The sequence below is a fragment of the Apis florea genome, unplaced genomic scaffold (assembly GCF_048593485.1).
Source record: "Apis florea isolate Af1SG1 unplaced genomic scaffold, ASM4859348v1 contig_2293_pilon, whole genome shotgun sequence".
Classification (NCBI taxonomy): Eukaryota; Metazoa; Arthropoda; class Insecta; order Hymenoptera; family Apidae; genus Apis; species Apis florea.
The window spans coordinates 6,317,501-6,341,430 of NW_028256554.1; the positions used below are offsets into that span (position 1 = coordinate 6,317,501).

Consider the following 23,930-nt stretch of genomic DNA (forward strand, 5'->3'; position numbering starts at 1 on the left):
TGGAACATTTATGAATTGCGTAAACGGCTGTGCAGCGTGCATATAAAATGAGATAGTTTTTAGAATTTGCGAGACCTGACCAGTGTATACGGTCACGAGCAATGAAAGGTGCATTTAATGGTACTTCGCGAGATGTGTCTGCTCTTTCGTGTGTCGCAATAAAACAACGTTCAAAAGAAAAATAAAAAGAAGCACCGTGTGATTTGTCGTCTAAAGCTAGCAAAATGTATAGAGACACAGAAAAAAACTTGACACTATAAAGTATTCACGTGTACGTGTATGCATGTATGTATTAATGTATATCAAACGGTGATTGACAGCATCTCGCTTCGAACCATTTCATGTGTCGAAATTAATCAACTTACCACTGGTCAACGTTTTTCTTAATGGCTGAAGATTGCTCAGGCTGGTTACGCTACTACTTTCAGCACTGAGATCGACAGGTGGTGGTAAACTGGAAGGAGTATCGCTATGGGATCTCTCATGCATAGGAACTCGGCTACCAGATCCTACTCTCCTAGGTGCACCGGGACTAGGCTCCAATCCGCTGGAATGTAATGCCAATCCCGGCACTGGAAGCGGCGGTGGACAGTGTTTTGGTTGGTAGGGACGAGTTTTATGGGGATCGGAAAGCGCCAACATTTTTCGTACTGCTTGTGGCGATGCTGCTCCGAACTTTGTACCTAAAATTATAATGTAATTAATACTTATCCCTTTATAAAACTTAAATCAAATTTCAACAAGTAAAATCCCTACCTTGTATACTCTTTCTACCTTCGCTAGTGCTGCTGGCACTACTTGTAGTCGATAGAGTAGGAGAAGGATGTCTCCTCCCTCTGCTCGCATTAAGAGGTACTGCAGTTACTGTGGCAGCCCCCGCGTGAGGTTCACATTCCACAGATAAAGCGTGTAACCGTTCCTCGTCAGTTATTACTTTCATATTGGCAAGGTATGCTTTTACTCTTCGAACCATCTGTGCTTCTTCAAACATTTTTTTCGGATTTGGTGCAGCGGTAGATTTTTTTCGTCTTTTTACTGTAGCAGTCTGTCCTCCTGGACATTGTAACACTGTTAGTAAAAATGAATCATCATATATCTGGCTCTATTTTTATACAATCGAATTAAATTACCTTGATTGCCAGTTGTCATTTGATTTAACGCAACCATGGCGGAACTAGGTGGCTGGCCACCTCTTTCTAACATTATCGATAAATCGTATGGCGAAGAACACATATTCGTTAATGTTCTTACTTCTTTTGCGATCATCCTCAACTTTTCGAAATTCACCAAACCTTCCACTCTGGAATCGTTGCCAAGATGTATAAATGTTAAATCTTTCTTCACTACTGGATAAAATGGAATCTGAAAAGAAAAAAAATATTCCACGTTATTTCATTATTTACAAAATAATTGAATAATAAAATAAAATATGAAAGAAACTTACTATGGGAGGTTGCGTTTGTTCAGATGCTACCAATTGTCGATATTTACTCATATTACGGCTAGGATCCATTAATTCTTGAAGATCACTAAATAGCCTTTGATATTTACTTGGCAGTTTTTCCCAAGAAGCTCTTAATCTGGATACAGCTCCATGACCCAAACCAGATACAATTGCGAACATAGAATTGAAATTTTTACATTCTTTACACTGCCCTGTTTGCAATAAATAAGAAAATGTTGAAAAATTTATATAATATAAATATTTCAATCGATGATTGTAAATGCTAAAAAACTTACTTGCTATTTTTATAAATTGTTTTATTATTTTACTACGTCGAACGAGATTGTGTTCAGAACAAACTTCTGTCACAACCCAAAACATTTCTCTGTTGACTAGTTCTGCAAATTGCCTGAGCATTGGCACTCCATATCTACTCTTTAATTCGAACAAATCATCCACGTATTCCGTAGATTCAATTTGCCTAATAATAATAAGATATAAATATATTTCCATTCTATAAAAAATAAGTTGCAAAAAAATGAATAATATTATTAATTTACCTGAATATACTGAAATCTTGTAAAGTCAGTTGAATTGCAACTTCAACTGCATTTAATTGTAAGAAATGAACCTGAGATTCGCGTATGAGTTCTGGCGCTTGTTCATCTGCTACAAAAGTCTCCGAAATACCATTAGTTTTTAAATAATATCGAGAACTTAAACCAATTCGTTCCGCAAGATTTTGCAGTTGATCAGGTAACCTGCGTTGTTTAATCATACCTCCTTCTCCAACACTAACTTCAGCTAAAGAAAAATTCGAACTACCTTCAGTTATACCAAATTCTTGAAGAGCAAGCATCACCACCTAAAATTATATTATATTAGCACATGAATAGAAAACTTTAATATATATTTTCTATAGATTAAAATATCTACCTCATGTGCCGTTGTTTCTTTGTGAATAAGAAGATATTTACAAGTTTGATCAGCTTTATAAACTTTTAGAACATGTTCTGGATAATCAGGTGCCCTTAAGTCATCATAGCAATACAATGACGTAAGGTCAGGATTACTTTTTGAGTGATAAAGATTAGTAGTTTGTGCAAGTCCTCCTGTTCCCGGTGGTGTATGAGGAGGTGCAAGAGGATCATCTACATGTACACCATCACTGTAAATGAATTATTTATTATATATATCTTTAAAATATTTTTTTAATTAAAAGAAAAAGAAGAAAAAAACATATATTTTCAACTTACTTAATAGTATTCTTTGGCAGTATATTCATTTTTATAAGAGCTTTTTGTAATTTCTTTTTGGGTCCAAGCGTCATGAATCCTTTATGTTCTTTTTTAGCATCTTTACAAGGAGAAACGTTAGAATCAGGAATTAATAATGGTACACCACCCACCAAAGGATTCAATGGATTTACTGGAGTTACTGTATCCACATGCGTAGACAACCTCGCACGTGGATCTGATTGTAATCTTGAAATTTCGGATTTATTTGCTCTTCCCCGCGGTCTTGGCGAATCATCTGGCATCTGAAGCATTTCTTTAAACGCTACAACAGTAATTCATTGCTCGCATAAAAGAAATATAATCCAGTAAGTTATTATTTCTACAAGATGCCACATACCAAGTAAATTTGATTTAACAGTTATACTGAGATGAGTAGATCCCCTTAAAATTTCAAGAGCTCTGGCATGATTCACGTGTTCAAAACTTTGTCCATTTACTTCTAAAATTTGATCACCACGTTTCAAACCAACATCTTCAGCCTTTGACTTTTTATCCACTTTTGAAATAAAAATACCGAAACCCCTTTCATACCCCCCCAAAATACTAAAATGTAAGACTTCATCCCTAGTTGGTCTTGCTAATGTTACATTCCGTGTTCTCGCTTTTGCTGCACACGCAATATTTAATAATCTGAAATTTATTGATAAATTATTAAATAAAATAAATACTTATTAATTATACAAAAGAACATAAATTCAGATTATAGATATAATTATATATAATTATATTATATAATTATCAGAAATATACCTTTGTTGTCCTTGCATTTTTTCTCTTTCTAATCCAGCTTCAAACGCTTCCAGAAATTCCATCATAGCTGGATCAGTTTCAAAATCAGTGAAATGATTATTTACCCAAAGAAGTACTACACGAGCAACTCTATCTCTGACTTGTGCTTGATCAAACCATTCTAACAATTGACTTGCAACTAACAAGGGACTATCAATAAATGTTCGATGAGTTAATAAGAAATCTTCTATATAAGTAGGATCGGTAATACTGTTTTCTTCGATAAGTTGTAACATTAAACGTTCGGGAGTTCCGCGAATAACCACATGACCCCTGCGTGCTCCTCCATCTAAAGCACCTCTTAATTCTGTTACTAGAATTACTCTCCCATTTTCTTCATGCCGCCTTGTATTTTCTTCTCCTTGATGTTGAATTCTGAAATAATCTGCCTGAGTAACACATACGAACTGGCAATCATCACATCTAAAAAAGTAAATAAATAAATTATGTTAATGAAGTTTTCAATTCATGAATGTTATAATACATATCTAATATAAAACTTACTTTGTTCTCATAACACCTCTATGCAAAAGTCTTTCCATAGTGGGCAAAATTCCAAAACTGTCACCAAGGTGTAGTTGTTCAATTTCTCCATTGCTATGCTCAATTTCCACAGCACCATTTATAAGCACACTCCAACTATCTAATTCTTCTCCATCATTCAAAACTATCATACCAGCACGTTCAACTACAGCAAACACCATCACAGCGCACAGCGCTCTTCTTACTGCCAAAGTCATATTTGTAAAGGCCTTTAATTGTTGTGTGAATTCTAAGAGTGTCTCTATATCATCTTCTGTCCTTTCCATAGGATCTTTTTCTAAACATTCTCTGACAGGATCACGGACAGTCAAGCTCTGTAAATAAAAAGTAATTTGTTATTTTTAGTTTATACATTTATTAAAAAATTATTTAAAAAAATCAATTACATCCATGCTTTCTGCAAGATCTTCTTCTTCATCACTATCCACTATAGATTCAACAAGTCCTGATAGATCAACATCATCCGCATCTGGATCTGCATCTAATGATCCTTGCACAGATGTCATAGTGTCTGAACCACTATATGCTGAACTTGTGTCACTCGAATGGCTGCTTCTGTTGGACTTTTGATACAACTCTGGCCTGCCTGTCAGGCCTTGAGAAAACTATACAAGAAAAGAAAATTCAATTAATTATTATATTATATTGACTACATAATTATATTACATTTTAATCTATATTGCAATAATTAATATTAAAATTTTTTGATAAAAGTCTATACAATTAATACAATATATTATGTATTTATAATTGAATCTTGTATAATTTAACATTGACGTACATCGTGATATTTTTGCATTAATTAAAAATGATCAACATATTCGCTTTGTTATTGCTACACTATCAAATATCTAAACTAAAGTGTTTACATTAATGTTCATGCCAGACGATCTTAAATCGAAAGCAATACATTCTTTATCACGATGTATCGGCATAATCACAGATTGTAAACAATAGCATAGTGCAATCCAATAAAATTATCAATGCACTGTCCCGTTTAATTCTCATACAAAAGAAACCTACGTGAATAACGTGCAATCTATCATCCACAGACATCGATCTGTCAATTGGTAGGAAGAGGCTGCAAAGAACGGGATCAAGAAACATGTAAGACAAAAACATGGGTACTACGAGCGGTGCTCGTTTACGGAATAATACCAGGAATGGGCGTGATGGGGACAAGCTCTGTTCTTAAGTTAGGTTAGGTTGCCAGACATGACATCACGCACGCAACATCGAGCGATCAGAGAAAACACACACGACAAGAAAGAGATAGAAATAGTGGCACGTATATCTAAACAAAAACATTGTGACATCTGTCATCTCACGATAATCATCAACGATCATCTATGATCTTTCATAGTGATGAATTGTTCGTAAGAAATCTTAAGAACGAGGAAAATATCGCGGTAAACCAAGGCCATTTTGAATCGCGGGAGATCATCAGACTCACTTGGTACATGCCGAAGGCGTCCATCCTATCGTCTTAATAATGGCACTTGTTCGACACTATTCTTCCGTGTTTTAGATCACGAGAAATAATATAAAGAACAACCAATATCCGACCACATTCTCTTTTCGTTACTTGTCCACGATTCGATCAAACTCGCGAAATCCACTTTCATTCGCGAGCGCATATGCGAATGTATATACACGCAACGCGATGTGACCTTCTTTGTGTGCATTTACGAAGCTCGTGGCGCGTTTGGTGTGCCCCGTGTCGTGGGCCGTCAGCTTAGCAAAGTAGCGGACATGGGACTGCCTCTTGTCCCTCCCCCACCCTTCATCCTACCACCGGCATTCCCTTCGAAAGTGTAGGGTCACGTGACCCAACTGAGCGGCAAGCTCCAGGTCCGTCGCAATAGGAGGGCGCACATTGGGGGGCCCACCTGTAGCTTCTGACCGTGACACTAACAAAACACTGCTATCGATAACGCGTTGAAAATGTCCTCGACGAAATTTTTCGCTTCAGCCTACTTGCATCTCATTAATAATCATTTATTATCATATACTGTTTCTATATGCAAAATCTTCTACATCATTCAACACTTCATTTTGTATTTCTGAAATAGCAAACGTATTGGGAAATAGTTTTTAATTATTGAATTGATTTATAAATTCCTTCATTTAAATTTAAAGAAAACAATAATTACGAAAAATATATTTTTAAAACATATTTTTATGCATATTGTATTCAGATGAAATCTTACACATAAAACGATTCTTCGTAAACAATTAATCATGTATAAATAAGGAAAATTAAACATCGATCACACTGTTATCATCTTGAATGAAGAAATTATTCGCTTGTTATCATAGCAATTGAACATTATATAAAATTTTCGCGCGTATATTTGAACTTGCGATGAAATGAACATGAGGTTTCGTAAAAATCGTTCGTGTGAAACGAGCTTAAGGAGTCGACGGTCGGTCAATCGTCAGTCGGTAAGCGATTGAGAGAGAAAGAGGATACTCGGAGAAAAGAGTACCGGTCTGCTCAAAGCATCCAATACAGCGGATAGTAACTTAAAGGCCACTGGCCGACCCGACGGATGATTTATACGACCCGTTATGTCGTGCCCATGTCTCACTTTTCCTTTTGTCCTGCTCCACAGACTTTCCAAATTGCTTCTCTCATTCAGTTTCTTCCTACTCAACCGAACAGACATTGACATGCCAATGCATACCACCGATGAGCATTCCACAGACTCTTCCACAGACACTCTAATGTAGATCATCTTACGCGCACGCGTTGCGCCTTAACGAACTTTCGATCCGGGAGCGCCACGTTGGAAAATCTTAACAAGGGAAAGCGGAACTATGCTGAAATTTTTTATCCGAAATTCACAATCAATTTACTTGATATAACATTGAAAGAATGTTAAAAAAAATTTATATAATCAAAAGATAAATAAGATGAATTTATAAATTCTTTTTTTGAAAATAAATATATGAAGTTAATATTCTGTTTTGAACGATATTAACTCGATAGTTTTTATTTAAATATTCAAGTGAGTAATTGTGAATATTAATTCTTTTATATTTCTTTTATATTTAAAGATGCAAAGATTAATAAGAAAAAAAATCTAACGCATTAACATTATTATTAGCTGTTGACAACAAAAGTTTAAAATGAATAGGATATATTTATATCTTAGTAATAATAGATACTTTGTATATTAATTTAGGAACATTCATTTTTAGAGACTTCAATACAATATAAATTATTATAAATTATTTAAAGAGCTAATTAAAATGATATTTGAATTAAATAAAATTTATGATTTTTAATGGTACAATAGAAAAAGTTGTAACAACCATATATTATTCTAAAATTAGAAGGCACTATTTCGCTATAGTAAGGATCAAAAGGATCTTGAAAATTTGTGTCATCTTGGTATAGAGGGGAATAAAAGTTAAAATAGAACGATATTACATATTTTCACAAAAAAATCGAATTTTTTCCAAATAATCCAGCACGGAAATTTTTCAACAAAATATCTTCTCTCACTTTACAATGATGGCTATTTATTCTTCGTGATTTTCAGTGTACAAGCATCAATGCAAATAAAAAAATTTACAAACTGATAAAACTTTCCTTTACGGGGTAGAGAGAGAGAGGGGGGAAAGATACGCATTTGAAATGCATGAGAAAGCATATACAATGAGAATAAAAAACGATTGTTTTAAAAGTTTTATCAGCAACCAACTTCCAACTTGATCTCGCCATTTTTTTTATATCCCTTCTTCCTCTTTTTTTTTTTTTTTTTTTTGATTGAAGAAAACACGTGGGCAAGTATACGCATCATGGATGACGACATTAAACTTTCTTTCAACGATTTGAACTACGATGACGTGAGATAAATGATCGTGAACCGTTGCGAGAGAAATGAATCAGAAATCATGTGCAAAAGTGCACATGACTTGATTTATCGGTAGATACCTGCCAACTCTGACCGATCGTGTCTAATATGAATGCACTTTGCTATCGATTGTGCCATATTCAAACGAGATATATAACTATCTATGCAAAAATTTAATTTTTAAATATTAAAAATTTATTGAAACATAACGAAGTAGAAATATCAGTAATAGAGGTATTCTGAATTTTATCAGAATTTTATCAGAAAGTCTAGAAAAAATTCGAAGTGGATGTAATGGGACCAAGATATTTTGGTGACAAAGAGGGACAACGATGTGAAATTTAAGAATAAAGCAAGTTATTCAAATTCCAGCATTACAGTAAATTTCTTATAGACTGTTTAAAAAGTTATTTCATACTGCAACAATATTTAAAAAAATTTAACGCATTAGCACTTTGAAGAAAACAATTAACCAAAGCCTAAAAGAATTTATGAAGGAATTCAAATCAAAAAAGGATTATCTGCATGAATGCGTTCTTAAAATCTGCTCTTGCAATTTTTTGACACCTAAGCAGAGAAAAAAAGAGAAAGAGTTCGAAAACAGATGTTTACCGTGTCATCAAAGACCAAATTGACCTGTCGATGGTCAGTTATGGGATGAGGGTGCGGTGGTCGATGCATCCTTCCTCCGTGCAGTTCCGGGTAGTCGATCTGCAAAGGAGAAGAATAATTAGGACGAAAATAAATAAAATAAAAGGGCGATTACAATTAAAATTTTTATATCTGCTATCTCTGCAATAATATCTTTACATAATATTTGTACATAAATATCCTACTATTGAAAGTACCAGGATAAATCTTACAAAATTTATCCCGAAAAATTCAACTTAAAACGAATGAAAAATATTTCGTTTCGATCACGCACGTACAAAGGGATGAATCCTCCTCGTCGAGAAGGACGAAGAAAAATAGATAAAAATTTTATTACTGAAGTTCACATCACAGAAACTATCTCACAGACATCTAACACACACACACACACACACACACACCATTTTCCATAGTAATCTGCAATCAACATTCATCAAACTAACATTTCGCTCTAAATTCGACGGAACTCGAGCGCGGAACCCGAATTCTCACCGAGCTGGAGAGAAGAGCAAGAGAGGGAGGGAGGGGGAAGAGAAGCGTGTTTCAAATTTCTCGAATGACGAACAACTCGGCCGCAAGAGCAGCCGTATCGTCCCCAGGAACGACACCGTGGCGTTGATAATCTAATCCGGTTCCACCTGCGACTCGTGCAGCTGCGTCAACTTCTCACCCCCTCTTATTGCACGCAGCCTCGTGCCTCTCTTTTTCCGTCAACAGCGTTTCGTTGTTCAATGATGTGCACGAAAAAAAAAAAAAGCAAAAAAAAAGGAGAACGAAAAGTGAGACAGACAGAGAGAGAAAAGAGAGAGAGAGAGAGAGAGAGAGGGATAAAAAGAAAGGGAAAAAAAAAACGCAGAGAGACAACGAGATGAGCGTGCCTCGAGGCCGGAACCCGTAGGCCGGACTTCCGGTAGATACGCCGATTATACTTGCCATTCACAGAACCGCTCCCTCGCGACTCGATTGTTTGAGAGGCGAACAGCATTTAACCAATTTCGTGATGAAAGTTGAATTTCCACCGGTCGACGATACGGTGATTCGATTGGGAACAGCCGATGCGAAACGCGTTGTGCACGTTGCGAAAAATATTGTTCGACACGCCGGAAATTAACGAAACGCCTTCCCTACTACCACTACTAATACTCGCTCGAAAATATCACGTAGCTACTATCTGTATTTACACGGTTACGCGTTAATACATACTCGTATATCGTAACGCTTGACGCGTTGTTTCCAGTGATTTGTAACTTTTAATTGGTTTCTCCTGTGACGTGTAATAATCGTTATGGAAAATTATTTTACAGAAGTTTTATGGGTGAATATTTTTATATACATTGGATATTTCACGCGGATGGATGGATTGCATGGCTTTAAAGAGGTTAGAGACGTGGAGGAAAAGAAAAGAAAAATAAATAAATAAATGATTTTGAACACGTTCGAAAGATTTAATAAGTTTGTGCATTGTACATTAAGCAACATTTTCTTTCGGATGTTAATGATACTTTGGAGATTCCAATTACGCGAAAGATTCTGTACACTATGTGTAATGTTATTGCACGCTAATATCAAGATTACACGGTAAAAATTTTCGAGATAAAGTGCCTTCAAAAAGAAAATGAAAAGAAGAAAGAAGAACCGATATGTTTTCGCTTAGAAAATAATTGGTTAAATGAATTTAATTGTATCACGTATAAATACAGATACAATTTTCGATAATATTCGAAAAATATTCGCGCATGTACTTAATATTCCAGTGGTGGGATATTATTATAGATAATTTTGAAACCAGGTTCACATCCCAAAAGGATGTGTAACGTAATATCAATTATTCAACCTGCTAATTAAGTCGGATATAACAGAAATCTGGATAGTTGTTACGAAATGAGCCGTCGTCTAGAGCCACGTTTAAAACTAACATGGAAAATCTACATCATCTAATTTATATTAAAACTTGTTTCGCTTCGAACAACATCTCGACTCTTATTCAGGATCTTTCAAGATAATAGGGCATGTATATTAATTATCGATTATTCGAGGTAACCAGTACCTTATAACCGATCTTCTTCGAGTCTATTTTGCTTCTGAAATCACATCTCACAAGTATTCATGAAGAAAATCACGAAGGTGAAAGTATTACGGATTAATCCATCGAGACGAAGAAGAATTAAAAAGAATGGATCATTTTTTCCCTAGTTACCAGATTATCAATTACATACAATGCTTATATACACGTTTATTGCGTTTATGAATATTTATCTAATTGCTAATCTTTGCGAATATTTATGAAGCATTCGTTACATCATAATTTTCATATATTTATATTTTCAATGTCGATATGTATACTTCTTTTATATCACTTTATATTTTATGCTATGCAATATATGCAACACTATAATATTCACTATAATTTTTATACGAATAATAATATTCTCTTTGACACATACCGCTCGACAAAAATTTTATTAAGCGAAAAAATTATTTTTCAATATGCTATTTAGAATGTTTGAAAGAATTTGATTATTTAAAAATATTCACGTGTAATTATTTTTGTTACATGAGTTTTGAATACTATTGACATAAAACGTTGTCATAGATGACATATAATTTATTATGATGATCGTTGAACGGATATAATAATAATTTGCATTCTCTATCAATATTAAATGGATGTTAAACATGTATTTAATTTATATTATTTTATCGAAATTAATTTTCGCAATATTCTTGGAGCAGACATCTTTTTGAATGAAATCGTCACGTAATATTTTGTACAACCGATCATCATTTGCCATTTCCAAAATGTATAATTTAATTTACCTCGTTTCTACTTTTATTTTTTCAAAAATAAAAACTGGAAAGAGAGGAAAAATAGCTATGAATCGGTACAACCATTGCAAAATAATTTCACCATCGAGGCCCAGAAACATTGACCCGATGAGAACGAGCGTTTCGCAGTGTCACGGGCAACGATTTCCAAATCTCCTCGTCGAGGTTTCTCCACGTTTGACGAGGAATGACAAACATCGCTGCGACTCGACTCGATTGTTTATAATTCCTGGATTACGTAACGAGAAAGCGCGTGCACATTTTCTGCATCGGTTGCTTGCGTCACGCGTCACAATTCGCGGCTCTCCGCCTCGCGAAAATCAAACCGCTTGCGCCCCGGCAAACGGAGCGTGGCGCGTGATCTATTTCGTTTCCCTTTTGCGCATTTGTTTACGATGTTCGAACGACGGCTCATTGAGAAATCGGTCTCGAGATGTATCGCTTCGCGCTTGTAAACCGAGCCTTTGCGGTTCTACGAACACGAGATGAGTTTTATGTGTGTGTGTATGTGTGTGTGTTGAGCAAAGGAGATGATTTCTGCAAAAAAAAAAAAATAAAATAAAATAAAATGGCAACGATACTAATTGAGGATTGATAGCGAGAGAATGAAAATTAAGTAAAGGAATCGATTAATTGGATTGGCCCTGGGAAGACAGAGGCTTAAGATTCAATTGCATGCAGTAGAAATAGAAAAAAAATTCTGATATTAAAAGCAACGATAAGTAATTTTTTTTTTTTTTTTTTTAAGTTTTGCTAAATGAATTGGAACAATCGAATTGGTCTTTTTGAATCTATTTTAAGTTGGTTTAAAAAAAAAAAGAAATAGATAAAAAGATACGAAGACCAAATTAATGTTATCAATTTTTGGAAGTAGAGATGAAAGATTTTTATAAATGTAAAATGATAACGGTGATCAATTAACGATAAATATTGAGTTGATATAAGAGATTTGTTAAATGCAAGACAAAAAGAGAATGAGAATTTGCGTAGAATATCGAATAAGCTAATCTATTCGATTATTGTATCAACAGTACTTCGTATTATTCCATCAATAATCGATGCACTCGACAGCGCAATGTGTAATGGTAAGTGTAATGGTAATTCACTTAATGCTCGAATATTCCAAACCCGCACAATCTCATTAAGTATAACATAATTTGAAAATTCCACCCACTAATCGACGAATTATAAATGTACTTTAAAGTACTGACAACCTGCTGCTTCATTCATTTAACTCAATATCAAACGATCTTCAGTTTTCAAACGAGCTTCATGAAACTGATCCTCGAGCACGCCTACGAGCGTGATATTAATCACATTTCTATTGTCAAATCTTTCTGAACTTTGTAAATTTGGGAATTTTTGGCTTATCGATTTTGCTAATTGAGTTTATCTTTATCCAAATATTTGTGATAACTTATCGTATTTAATTCGATATCGACGATTAATATTTAAACTCATCATTGTCAAACTCTTGTGGAATTTCTAAAAAAAGTTTATCGATAGAAGTCGAGGTACTATTTTATAATAAATCAAAGAAATTTATTTATCGAGAAGCCAACCAATATCGAGAGTATAGCGCTTCAAATTAAACATTTATGTTTATATTTTACAACTTTTCTTATCTATATTTGTCGTCGCGTTACACGCTATTTTCCAACATACAACCAACACATATGTATTTTATAATCGAAGCAGTATAGAATTCTAATAGAGTAATGCATGAATTTATTTAAAAAAACGAGGAAAGGAAAAAGTTGCACGACTCGTACGATCGACGTTTAGAAAATTTTAACAAAACTGCCCGCCGATCTTTCGCCAAAATTATCATGAAAAACAATCACGTCGCATAATTCCCAAACGAAATGTCTTCCAAGATCCTGTTTAACCTGTCTTCTTTGCATTATTCAATGTTTCACGGCGCGTAATCAAATCTTTTCATCTAAATGAAAAACCATGACAGATCTCAGGTAAACACGATCTCCGTGCGAAAAGTTCATCCCCTTTCCGGCAATTACGTGGCGCGTCTTCTCACATTCCTGCCCCTTTATCTTCCGCCTCGTCCTCGTTATACATATATTCGAGCTCTGCGTGGGCCCTTCGGCTCCGCGTGGGCGGACGCATACACGCGCGCGTGCAGACGCGATAAAACCGACGTTTCTGCCTTGAACGGGATACGCTCAACCCGTTTCCATTTCGTTTTCAATAAACCTTAACCCCTCCCCTCCACACGATTCTTTCCACTCTACTTTCGATCGTACTTTTCCATCGATGGAAAAAACATCTCGTTAAATTAGTCTCGAATATTACACGTTGACCTCTTGATGCTATGTGACATAGTTCAACCACGATTTAATTGGTAGAGTATGATAAAAGAAATACAAAGATAGAAATACAATTGTCGTATATATATGTATGCGATGTATACATAACGTATTATTTTTCTCGAAGAGTTCAAAAATATTTTTCGACCTTATCTTTGTCGTTTATCATTTATGTTTTTTTTTTTTTGTTCAGCTTTCATAAATTTTTCTTTCCAGAGATTATAATTATGGATTTATTTGTTATAAGAGGTTGAAATGTTGTTGAAACGGAGAATTGAATCGATTCTTTTTCTTTTTCTTTTTCCTTTCTTCTTCTTAAATGTCTTTTTGTTTGTTGAAGGACGAGGAGAACGATATTGGAATAAAAATTGGGATAAAAGTTGAAAGGCTAACGAAGAATTGGAAAGTTATCGGAAGTCTGTTAATTAGAAATGTTGACCGAAAGTTGACTCGTTACGTGGAAAAACGTGATTTGCCTTCGATTAAAGAGATTCCGATTATTATTATTATTATTATTATTATTATAAAATTAAAATAAATTTGATAAAGATTAAAATTCTTTGTGCGTGGAAAAATTATTATTAAGATTATGATCATGATTGGAAAAGCACAAAGGGAAAGTGTGAAATTTAATTCTTACCAGAATTTTTTTTTTTTTTGTTTGCAACAAGAAAAAAGTTGCAATCGATTAATGTATTTTTACATCAATTGGAAAACTATAGAGCTATAAATAAATTATATATGATAATATGACGATGTATTTACAATACGGAAGTGCATCATGATGACGATATAATTTCTACAATTTTGAAGTAAAATTAATGCTAAAATTCATATCCTTTCTTCGATAAACTGAGACACGTATCTTTCAAATTCCTAAATTTACGTATTCTACGAATTCTAATTCTATCTATCCTATTATAAATTCACTCCAAATTTTATGTACACAATCTTTATATTACTACTACAATCACAACATTGCTATGAAAAATCAAATGTATATACACGTATATATTTTACTGTATTTTAAAGTTTCGGTAAATCTCTATTCTATTACTCTCGCGAGCCAATATAATTCTTTCCACTGAAAATTGCTTAATCATCGCTTAAACAAAAATAACAAATCCCCCCCTCCCCCCCCTGGCCACAACGAGGCAATACAACGATCAAAAGAAGAATCCTCTACATCCAATTCTCTCGATTCACGTTCACGCGAGTTATAAACACACGATAAATTCAACGTTAAATCACCAACAACTTCCTTCTCCCTCTTGACACAATTTGTAACACATCCAACTCTATTTACCAACATAAAAATTCAAGCAGGTTCCATGAAGTTTACCGTGCTCGATTCATGCCACGAACGCGTGACCGTTAAATTTCGATGTAAATAATTCCACGAAATATATTACACGCCTCGTATATAAATGCACTTTATACACTAGATTCGATTCTTTCTCTTTCTTCTAAACGAACGAGACCTCTTCTCTATACAATATCGTATGCTCGATTGTGAAATCGATACGGTTTGTTAAGACATCGTGACTTCTGAGCATCGATCTATCGAGACACGAAGATGGTAAAGATAGAGATAATTGTCGCGATTTCTTTAATTCTTGGATCGAGAAGAAGCGATCATCCATGTACAAACGTCAATTGTGATTCAATGAATTGACCAAGAAGAAATGACAGGTTTTAAAGATTTTTCGTTTCTCAGATTAATAACGAATGATTTCTGACTTAATCATTTTTTCGATATAAATTTTTACCAGTTCATATATTCATACAGTAAATGATTAATTAATATTTATTTGAACACGTTTAAAATTAGAGTTCAAAGATTCGTGAATGAGAACGTGTATACAAATATATATTTAATTTCTGCGTATCTCTCCAATTACAATCATCTATCTACGTATTATTATATTTAGGACATGTCACGAGTCGATAATTCTAACGTTAATATTGTATACTTATGCAAGAAGAAAACATATATTTCATACACGTCGATCAAATAAATTCAAAAAAAAAAAAAAAAAAATGAATTATTATACGTATTTTTCTTCGTGAGATCATTGATATTATAAATACATTTTCATAAAATTAAACAAAACTTTGCACATTTATGTATATTGATTATGAAAATAATATAAAAGTTAAGTTTAAAATTTGCTTTTCCTAAAGTAAGTAGAAACATTAACATCACACCAGGTCGGAATTAGCCCAAACGCTTATTCAATTATTGGCCGATAATTAAATACTTAAATCTTTTTACCTCGTTCGAGACGATCGATAAGGGCCTCGGTGTGCCAGGCCAACTCCTGGACAACGAACGACCTTTCCTCTTCCTCACGATGACCCGAGGTCGCCCGGTCCGATTCATGTGCTTCAACATTTTCGTAGATCGAAACTTTTCCCTTTTGCCGTTCAACCACTATCTCCAGTATCCATTTCACACCGCACCTTCGAGCACACCTTTGTCCCTCGTCTCGTTCATCACTCACACCACTACAGTGTATTACCTTCAACTTCACACTCTCCTTCCAGACTTTCCGAACACCACTCGATAAAATCAACCAACAATTCCTCGATACGCACACGTTATCACGTACCTCGCGCACGGAATAATAAAATCACAGAGAAATAAAATTTCTCCACGAGTGCCCCTTTCACTTTTTAATAGTGCCCAGCTTGTGCATTAGTTTGAATACTAGTTTTTAAAAAAACGAGCAAACTGTAATATAGTAGGACTCCAATGGAACTATCAATCGTGCTTATTAAGAGGCCCTTTCACATCGTGTTTTCACCTCTCCTCTTCATCCCTTCCATAAAAAAAGAAAATAGCAAAAAAAATCACGTAATCTTTTCGAAATAATCGATACTTTTAATCGTATCAACACCACGTATCCACAGAGGGAAACTCGCGTCAAAAGTAAAACTCGCGCTTGTCGACAGGCGCGCGACGACGACAGGCTGTCCTCGTTAAAATGGCACACTTCGAGTCACCGATAGGATAGCCGATAAAACGTTCACGGTGAATCGATGGTGTATCAAGGACGAAATATCGTGGGATTAACCGTGAAAGAGAAGAGGTTAAGAGCGAGAGGGGCGGCGGTATAAGAGATGTGAACGCACGGTGGCGAGCGCATCGCGGGTCACGATAAACTGAATCGTTCACGATTCTTGAGGGCCAAAGAGTGACTCGACCGGTCACGTGACTACGCACGCAGTGACGTAGGCCAGCGATACTTGGCGCTGTCAGATCGTATGGGACGGCGTAAAATGGGACGGCGTGATAGCGTTTATCGCGGGCTAATGGAGCGTTTCACCGATAGAATAACCGGCGGCTTTGACAATGCTCGATTCGACCGCGATCGAATCGATCAGGAATTTCGAGAGATTGGCGGAGATTTTTGATTAATTTTCTTTGGGATTCGAAAATTTATTGACGAATTTACTTCTGGGAGGGAGGATACAGATTAGATAACATTTGAGTGTGAGTTTTATGAATATGCGATTGAAGTATTCATCTTTAAGAGTTAATTAAAAGTTGGCAAATTTGGCGAGATTGCGCGTGAAGAAAGAATGAGAGTAATTTTTAAGAAATTTTGACGAATAAAAAATAGATATATCTTGTAGTCTTATAGTCTTAAAAATGTGAGATTTTTGTTTGCATGGATTACACACGTGACGAGATAAATTACATCCTTGAAATAAAATCTATATTTACTAGCGATGCTAAAGTTCGAAAGCAAAATTTGAAAAATCTTGTTACGATAACACGAATGAGCATTCTTCGAAAATGATGAAAAATAGTATCGTAAACTATCTCGTGAAATACCTTTACGAATCCAAAAATTTAAAGAAAAAAAGAAAGAAAGAAAGAAAGAAAGAAAGAAATATATAAACCGCAAATATAAAATATTCATAAAATCGCGAATAAAAATTTCAAGAAATATTTTTACATTATTACATTGCATTATCATAAACCTCGAAAGACCTAATCGTGAAACCTTCGTGGCAAACCCCGTCTCATTTTATACTGCTATAACGTCAGAATACTAAAAAACGTTTCATCTCTCGCATAAACATAAAAAAAAAAAAAAAAAAAAAAAAAGAAGGCATCACATGCTTCATTACAACTAACACCATCGTAAAAACCTAACAAGAGAAGAGGAGCGCAGAACACGCTCCTAAAAATGCATGCTAAAACTGAAGTGTTCTTGAAGAAGAAAGTATGCTGCGCCGACCATCGACCCTGTTCTAACAAAATTCTGCTTCTGTGCGATTTTTATGGAGGCCCGGTGACACATGGTTTTTGAACACGTGTCGCGTAGAAGAAAGCGATGCCGGGAATTGGCGGCGTCCCTGTGAAAAATTTGAGCTTCTAGGTCGAACGAAGCTAGACCTTTCTTTCCACGAGAAATCTCTCCACGTTCTACGAGAGATTTCTACCCAGACACGATTCCAATAACCTGGGCAAAAAGAAAAATAATTCTGCAGCCACTTGCCTGTCTAAAAACCACCACTAACTTGAATATAAAAACTCGACGACGTTTAACGTTTTGAAAAGAATGCGAGACCAGAAGAAAAATACAAAAATCTCGAAACGATTGTAAAGAAACGTCCAATTATCCAAGAATAAAATCTGAAATCACAACCGTAACTTAATTTCACCTGTCGCTCCTCCGATCCAGCCACCAATAATCTCGCCGAAAACCCAACCAGCCCCCAACCAGAAATCAACTTCTCCTCTTTCCTCAGATCAACCTCTGCGTTGGGGCGGATAAAAGGCAAGCGCAGAAATCCTCCCCTTCGGATGAGGGACAACAAATTCGAATCAACGACGGTGAGAATTCCGGCTGAAATATTTACACTCAGGCGGTGAAGGATCTATTACGGCTGTAGAATTATTAAGACGAATTAATAAAGCTGTGGAGGTTCGTGACGGATGCAGCAACGATCGACCGCGGTCGGTTGCAACGCGAGAATTTGTACGTCCGCCGTGCACACGGATGTGCGTACACCAGGGACGAGCTAAAAATTTCCTACTCAGGCCGGACCAACAGGGCGAGGAAGGCTTGTGAAGCGTGCACGTATGCGCGCCCATATTCATACACCGCGTTTCTCGTCGTCGTCGGCTGTCTACTTTATTTTCGGTTCTTCCTGCGGCCCCTCGTCTCGACACCATTGGCGTCACACACAACCCGGCCGAACGAAAAACTCGTTGCGAGACGAGAAACCGCGCTCGTGAAATTCCGTCCCGAACCCCTTCTCCTCGTTTCGCGAAACTGTCTCACACTTCTCTCTTTTCTCTCTCTCTCTCTTTATTTCCTTCTTTTTTTTTTTTTTTTGTTTTCGTTTTTTAGGTTCTGTGTCGCGCTCCGTTTCTCGAAAGGAAAGTTTTACACTCTCGCTCATTGGTACATTGTCTATTTGCTACTAGAAAATTCTAGCACACCAGGATGCAATGGCTCGGGGAGAAGACACGGTGAATAGGTGAGTCGTGATTTCTGGAAAATGGGAGAAAAGAGGAAGGGAGTGTGTAGGTTAAGGGGGAAGGATTGGATTAGGTTTATTGCTATAGTGGGAGAAAGTGAAATTCTTCTGAAACGAAGAGGCCAGGTATGAATTATATTTTTGAGAAACTTTGACAATTCATTTATTTAATAATTATTATAATCAGGATCTAAAGAGAAAAGAGAAAAGAAAGAGCACTTTACTGCACGATTGAACTAGTTTCGCGAGTGGAAAATTGGTTTTGCAGCGAGCATGACAGAGATATGTAAAAAAAAAAAAAAAAAAATTAAGTAGAACATTGTTAATTAGATTTGAATAAAATCCACGAGTTGTACAATATGTAATAAAGATATCGAAATATCTCGTTTTCTTTTCTCGTCGACACGAGCTTTAATTATTTTCAATTGAATCGCTTGAAGCTAAAAAAAAATTCCAACCTCTCGTTTCGAACTTGATCTCCAATTCTAATTGCATTTATTTCCGATAAATTGCACTGCAACATCCTAAAGAATGCGAGCACAAAACGAAAGAAATATGATTAGAGACTAAGCCAAGATTAAAACTGATTAAATCGATAACGAAATTACAGATAAAAATTGTCATTCCTAAAAAATTAATAACAAGTATGTAGAAACAAACAGCTAGATATTTCTTCTAACAATCTTTAAATTCATTTTTTCCTTTTCGATAGACTAACTCATCGAAGAGAGATTTTCTTTTCCTCGATGGATTCAAATGGAAATTTTTTCCTCTGTAAAATCTATAACACCTGAAAAAGAATAGACACGAACGTGCAAGTTTTCCAATAGAACGTGTCCATCCTTGACAGATAAAAATTGCACAAAAGTTCATTCAATCCCTTTCGTCCCTTTTCCCGGGAAAATGGATTTCCTGGAAAGGAAAGGATTCCCAGAAGATGCACAAAAAGACGGAGCAAGACACAAAACACCAACAGTCCAGTCCAATAATCCTCCAACTCTGAACGAATTTGCAAAACAGCTTTTCTCGTGGCCCATGGATAAGCCCCACCACAATTCCAATAGTATTCTTCAACGATCTTTCTCCAACTCTTTTTTTTTTTTTTTTTTTTTTTTTTACCTCCATTTCTTCGAGTCACGAGCGAACAATCAATTGTTCCTTGTCAAATTTTAGAGAAAGCGCGAACGAATCGAAGACGCCTCTTCTCTCACACTCGATTCACTCGATGAAATTCTTGAGGAAACTTCATTGATCCTTGTAAAGGAACGTACGCGGTTCGAGCGATCGAATGAATCGAATGAATGGAAACGCGATTTTCGCGCGAACCGATCGAGGGACGAAACGCGACTGGTGCCGTTTGTCTGGCATGCGATTGATAAGCTCGTTATCTTCTCCGCGGATGTTAATTTTTCTTCCTTCTCTCCCTCCCCCTTTCTGTTCGTTCTTTGTCCGTTCTTTGTACACCGACACGTCGATCTCGTGCAAACGAGAGACGTCTATCTAGTGGATGGCTACCACCAATGTGGTCTTGAAAAGAAAGAAAAAAAGGGTAAGAAGAAAAGAAAAGGATGGGCACGTTTGCGAGCGATCGATATAACAGCGCGTATTTTTGAAGATGGACTAATTAAATCGACGATCTCGAGGAGAGAAAGACGTATATCATCGTATTTATTTCAATCGATAGATTGAATTTTTTTGAATAATATTAATAATAGATCGTTCTTACTTGCTCCTCCATTTCGATAAATCATTGGAACTAAATATAATAACAATAAATGTAGTTAAACAGAAAACCTTGCATTATCACAGGAAGAACAGAAATGTCTTTGTTACTGGTTCACAAACACTGTTGGATGTTTTCTCATAAGATATTTATTGTATCAAGACTTGGCTTATTGACTCGGGTTTGCAATAAACATTCGCAAAAAAATTTCACTCTTTTTAAACATCGTCGATCATTTAAAGAACGAGCGATTTTTCGCGCTTTCTAATCTAAACAAATAATCCAATATTTGTGCAGCGTCGACCGCAAGCAGCTCGAGATCGACTTAAAATCGGCAATCCTTGCGAGACTGTCGCAATCGAAAGAAGAAGAAAAGTTCGAATTCGATTTCGCCTTGGAACATCGGCGTTCCATTTGCGGGGAATCGCGTAACGTGGCCGCTTTGCGGTTGCCATTACTTGACTGAGTAGCAAATCCTTTGGGAAGAAGGTTGGAAGAATAATCGAACGAGGATTAATTTGAGATTTGATGTTTTAAAACAGTTTCTTTTGGCAACGATTCGAGATAAACGCTCCGAATAATAAGAGAAAAATTCCAAAGGGAAAACGAGACCGATATTTTCCACTCTTTGCCGAAAGAAAGCACAATCGTTAACTGGAGACAAAGGAATAATCTTTGCTATTTTCGCAAATTATGCAATTTCCTCCGATTACTGTTAATAAGACTATTATTCGTGTTCTATTATCCACATATGTGTTTTAACCATTATACACACGTATGGTGGCACACACCAGGTTAAAAATTCTACGTGCGACCGCAAGATATGAATGGAAAGTTGAGGATTTGACTCATGCATATAAGAAGTCATTACGTGGCTTCGTGGAATCGAGCAGAGGTCAGAATGCCTTCAGGAACGTGTTACACGATCAATTCACACGGTCAAGATTATATTTTAAATAAATATCTTTCAATAGTTGTTGCAAAATATATTTTCCACTTATTTTTTTCGCTCGAAATTTATCTGACAGATGATAAGAAGAAGAATGTATGAATTGATCGTTTCAGTTATTTCTTAATTGATTATCGATCGAAATGTTTTTATACGCAGAGAAATTTGAAAGGCATTCCAGATTTTCATAACGATCTTGTCCTCGTTTCGTGGTTCTCAAGTTCCTAAGTTACGACGATTTCTACTTTTTGTAAAGCTTTATAAATATTCATAATTCAATGTTTTCAGTAAGGAGGAACGATACAGCGTTTAGCGAACAGCGTGTTTGGAATAATAATCGTTTCTACAGTAAGAGAGTTATATGGTACAGTTACGTTCCCACAGAGTAAAAATGATTACAGCTTTCTAGATCTAAGCCAGTCCTTCACGGTTCAATGGACACGTCTTCGTGAAAGAGGGATCCGCGATCGATTGAATTTCGTAATAAAATCACCGGCAAAACGTATCCCCTGCGTTATCTTATAAAATCTTATTACCTCTGTTCGCTCGCCCTATTTCCTCGATTACGAAATTCACTCGTATCTTCTTTAAATATTTGACAAAAGTCTTCTCGAAAAGTTGAAATAGTCTCTCGAATCTATATTTCTATCCACCTTCGTGAATCAATCCAGCCAAAGGTATCGAGAAATTATTCAACTCGAAGAGTCGAAACTCTTTTCTGATATAGATACTCGATCTTAATTCTTAATTATCGTTAAATTTCGCAGAGGAATGAATAAATTGAAAATTTTTCCGAAGAACAAAAGATTGATTAATTTTTATAAAATTTGGAATTTGCTATCAATCTTATTCTTGAATTTTTATATTATTTACAAGAGTATCTTAAGAGCTCTGATTCGAGATCGCATACGATGATCGTACATTCTAATATATTTACCACTTCTCGCCCATGTAATATTTCCCATAAATTATACATACTAAAACTACAAAAACTACTTCGTGCAAAACATCAAAGAACACACATGATAAAATATCCACTACATAAATTCCAACCATCGTCGCTCCAATATTCATTAACTGCATTACCGTCTTCCTTCGCTGTTCTATGCAAAACTAAAAAAAAAAAAAAAAAAAAGAAAGAAAGAAAGGATGCTTTCACTCTATATTCATATCACTCGCCTCAATAGTGATTCGCCTTCATTTACAAGATACCACGTCCACCAAATTTTACCATGTACACCGAAGAACACAGGAATTCCTGTTGGGCCTTCAACCGTAATTTAAATACATTTTGAACACCATTCCATTAACTCTGCTAACACAAGTTCCATCCGCAGCTATCTCCTTTCAAGATATCTTCTTTGAATTTCTATTTTCATTTTCACTTTGGAAATAAATTACAAATTTCTAATTCACTTTTATTTCAATCTTTCGTTTTCATCTACCTTCAAATTTCTCTAATCAAAACTCCCTCGAAGCAAATTTTTCAAAAAAATCAACCATTGAAAATCGATCAAGCCACGTAATATACGTGAGCTACGTGAAAATCACTTGAAACGCGGCACGAAATTCGCGATAAAACGGGCCACCGACCCGTGTCTCGTCTCTAACGCCTCGGACAAACGCATTGCGCGCGAGATGTTCAACGCGCGTTCCACAAACCGGCCAAAGCGCAGCCTATAATCACTCGAGCGCGTTGCGTGATAGCATTGGCCCCGTGCAATCATGGGAGGAGAGTTGGGCAGCAAAAGTTGCAGGTGCATCGAAACGGTGGCGAGGGAAGAGATCTGGGTCGAGTCGGCGGTGCACGCGCTTCGACCACGTCCCCGTTCAAACGATGGAATGTTAAATCCCTCGGTTTTTTTTTCTTTCTTTCTTTCTCCTTGTTAACACGGTTTCGCGAATGCATCGATCGAGACATTTTCTCCCCCTCCGCGATCTCCGCGTTATTCTCGAGATTCGCTAGGATTTGCATGCATTGCATGTTATAGGCCCGTGTCTACCGAACCTTTTCGACGAAA

The 23,930-nt window shown here is 35.9% G+C and overlaps 1 protein-coding gene and 1 long non-coding RNA gene across 15 annotated transcripts in view; one reads left to right on the top strand and one right to left on the bottom strand.

Moving 5' to 3' along the window:
* The window catches only part of LOC100864671 (uncharacterized), a 339,885-nt gene that overhangs the window by 310,154 nt on the left and 5,801 nt on the right, over positions 1-23,930 (top strand). The gene's annotated exons all lie outside the window — the stretch shown is intronic.
* The window catches only part of LOC100866851 (rap guanine nucleotide exchange factor 2), a 193,691-nt gene that overhangs the window by 12,581 nt on the left and 157,180 nt on the right, over positions 1-23,930 (bottom strand). For 9 of the 13 annotated variants that reach the window (XM_086903949.1, XM_086903955.1, XM_086903958.1 and 6 more), the window contains 13 exons: positions 8,550-8,648; positions 4,461-4,679; positions 4,036-4,388; positions 3,493-3,954; positions 3,080-3,372; positions 2,701-3,004; positions 2,381-2,612; positions 2,005-2,309; positions 1,741-1,925; positions 1,445-1,656; positions 1,131-1,362; positions 757-1,068; positions 366-683 (listed from right to left, as the gene is read on the bottom strand). In XM_086903949.1, coding sequence (XP_086760075.1) covers positions 366-683; positions 757-1,068; positions 1,131-1,362; positions 1,445-1,656; positions 1,741-1,925; positions 2,005-2,309; positions 2,381-2,612; positions 2,701-3,004; positions 3,080-3,372; positions 3,493-3,954; positions 4,036-4,388; positions 4,461-4,679; positions 8,550-8,648 — 3,526 coding nt within the window. Of the gene's footprint in view, positions 1-365; positions 684-756; positions 1,069-1,130; positions 1,363-1,444; positions 1,657-1,740; positions 1,926-2,004; positions 2,310-2,380; positions 2,613-2,700; positions 3,005-3,079; positions 3,373-3,492; positions 3,955-4,035; positions 4,389-4,460; positions 4,680-5,527; positions 5,892-8,549; positions 8,649-16,013; positions 16,835-23,930 lie in introns of those variants that run through there. The other 4 variants (XM_086903960.1, XM_086903947.1, XM_086903953.1 and 1 more) reach the window with 3 other exon arrangements.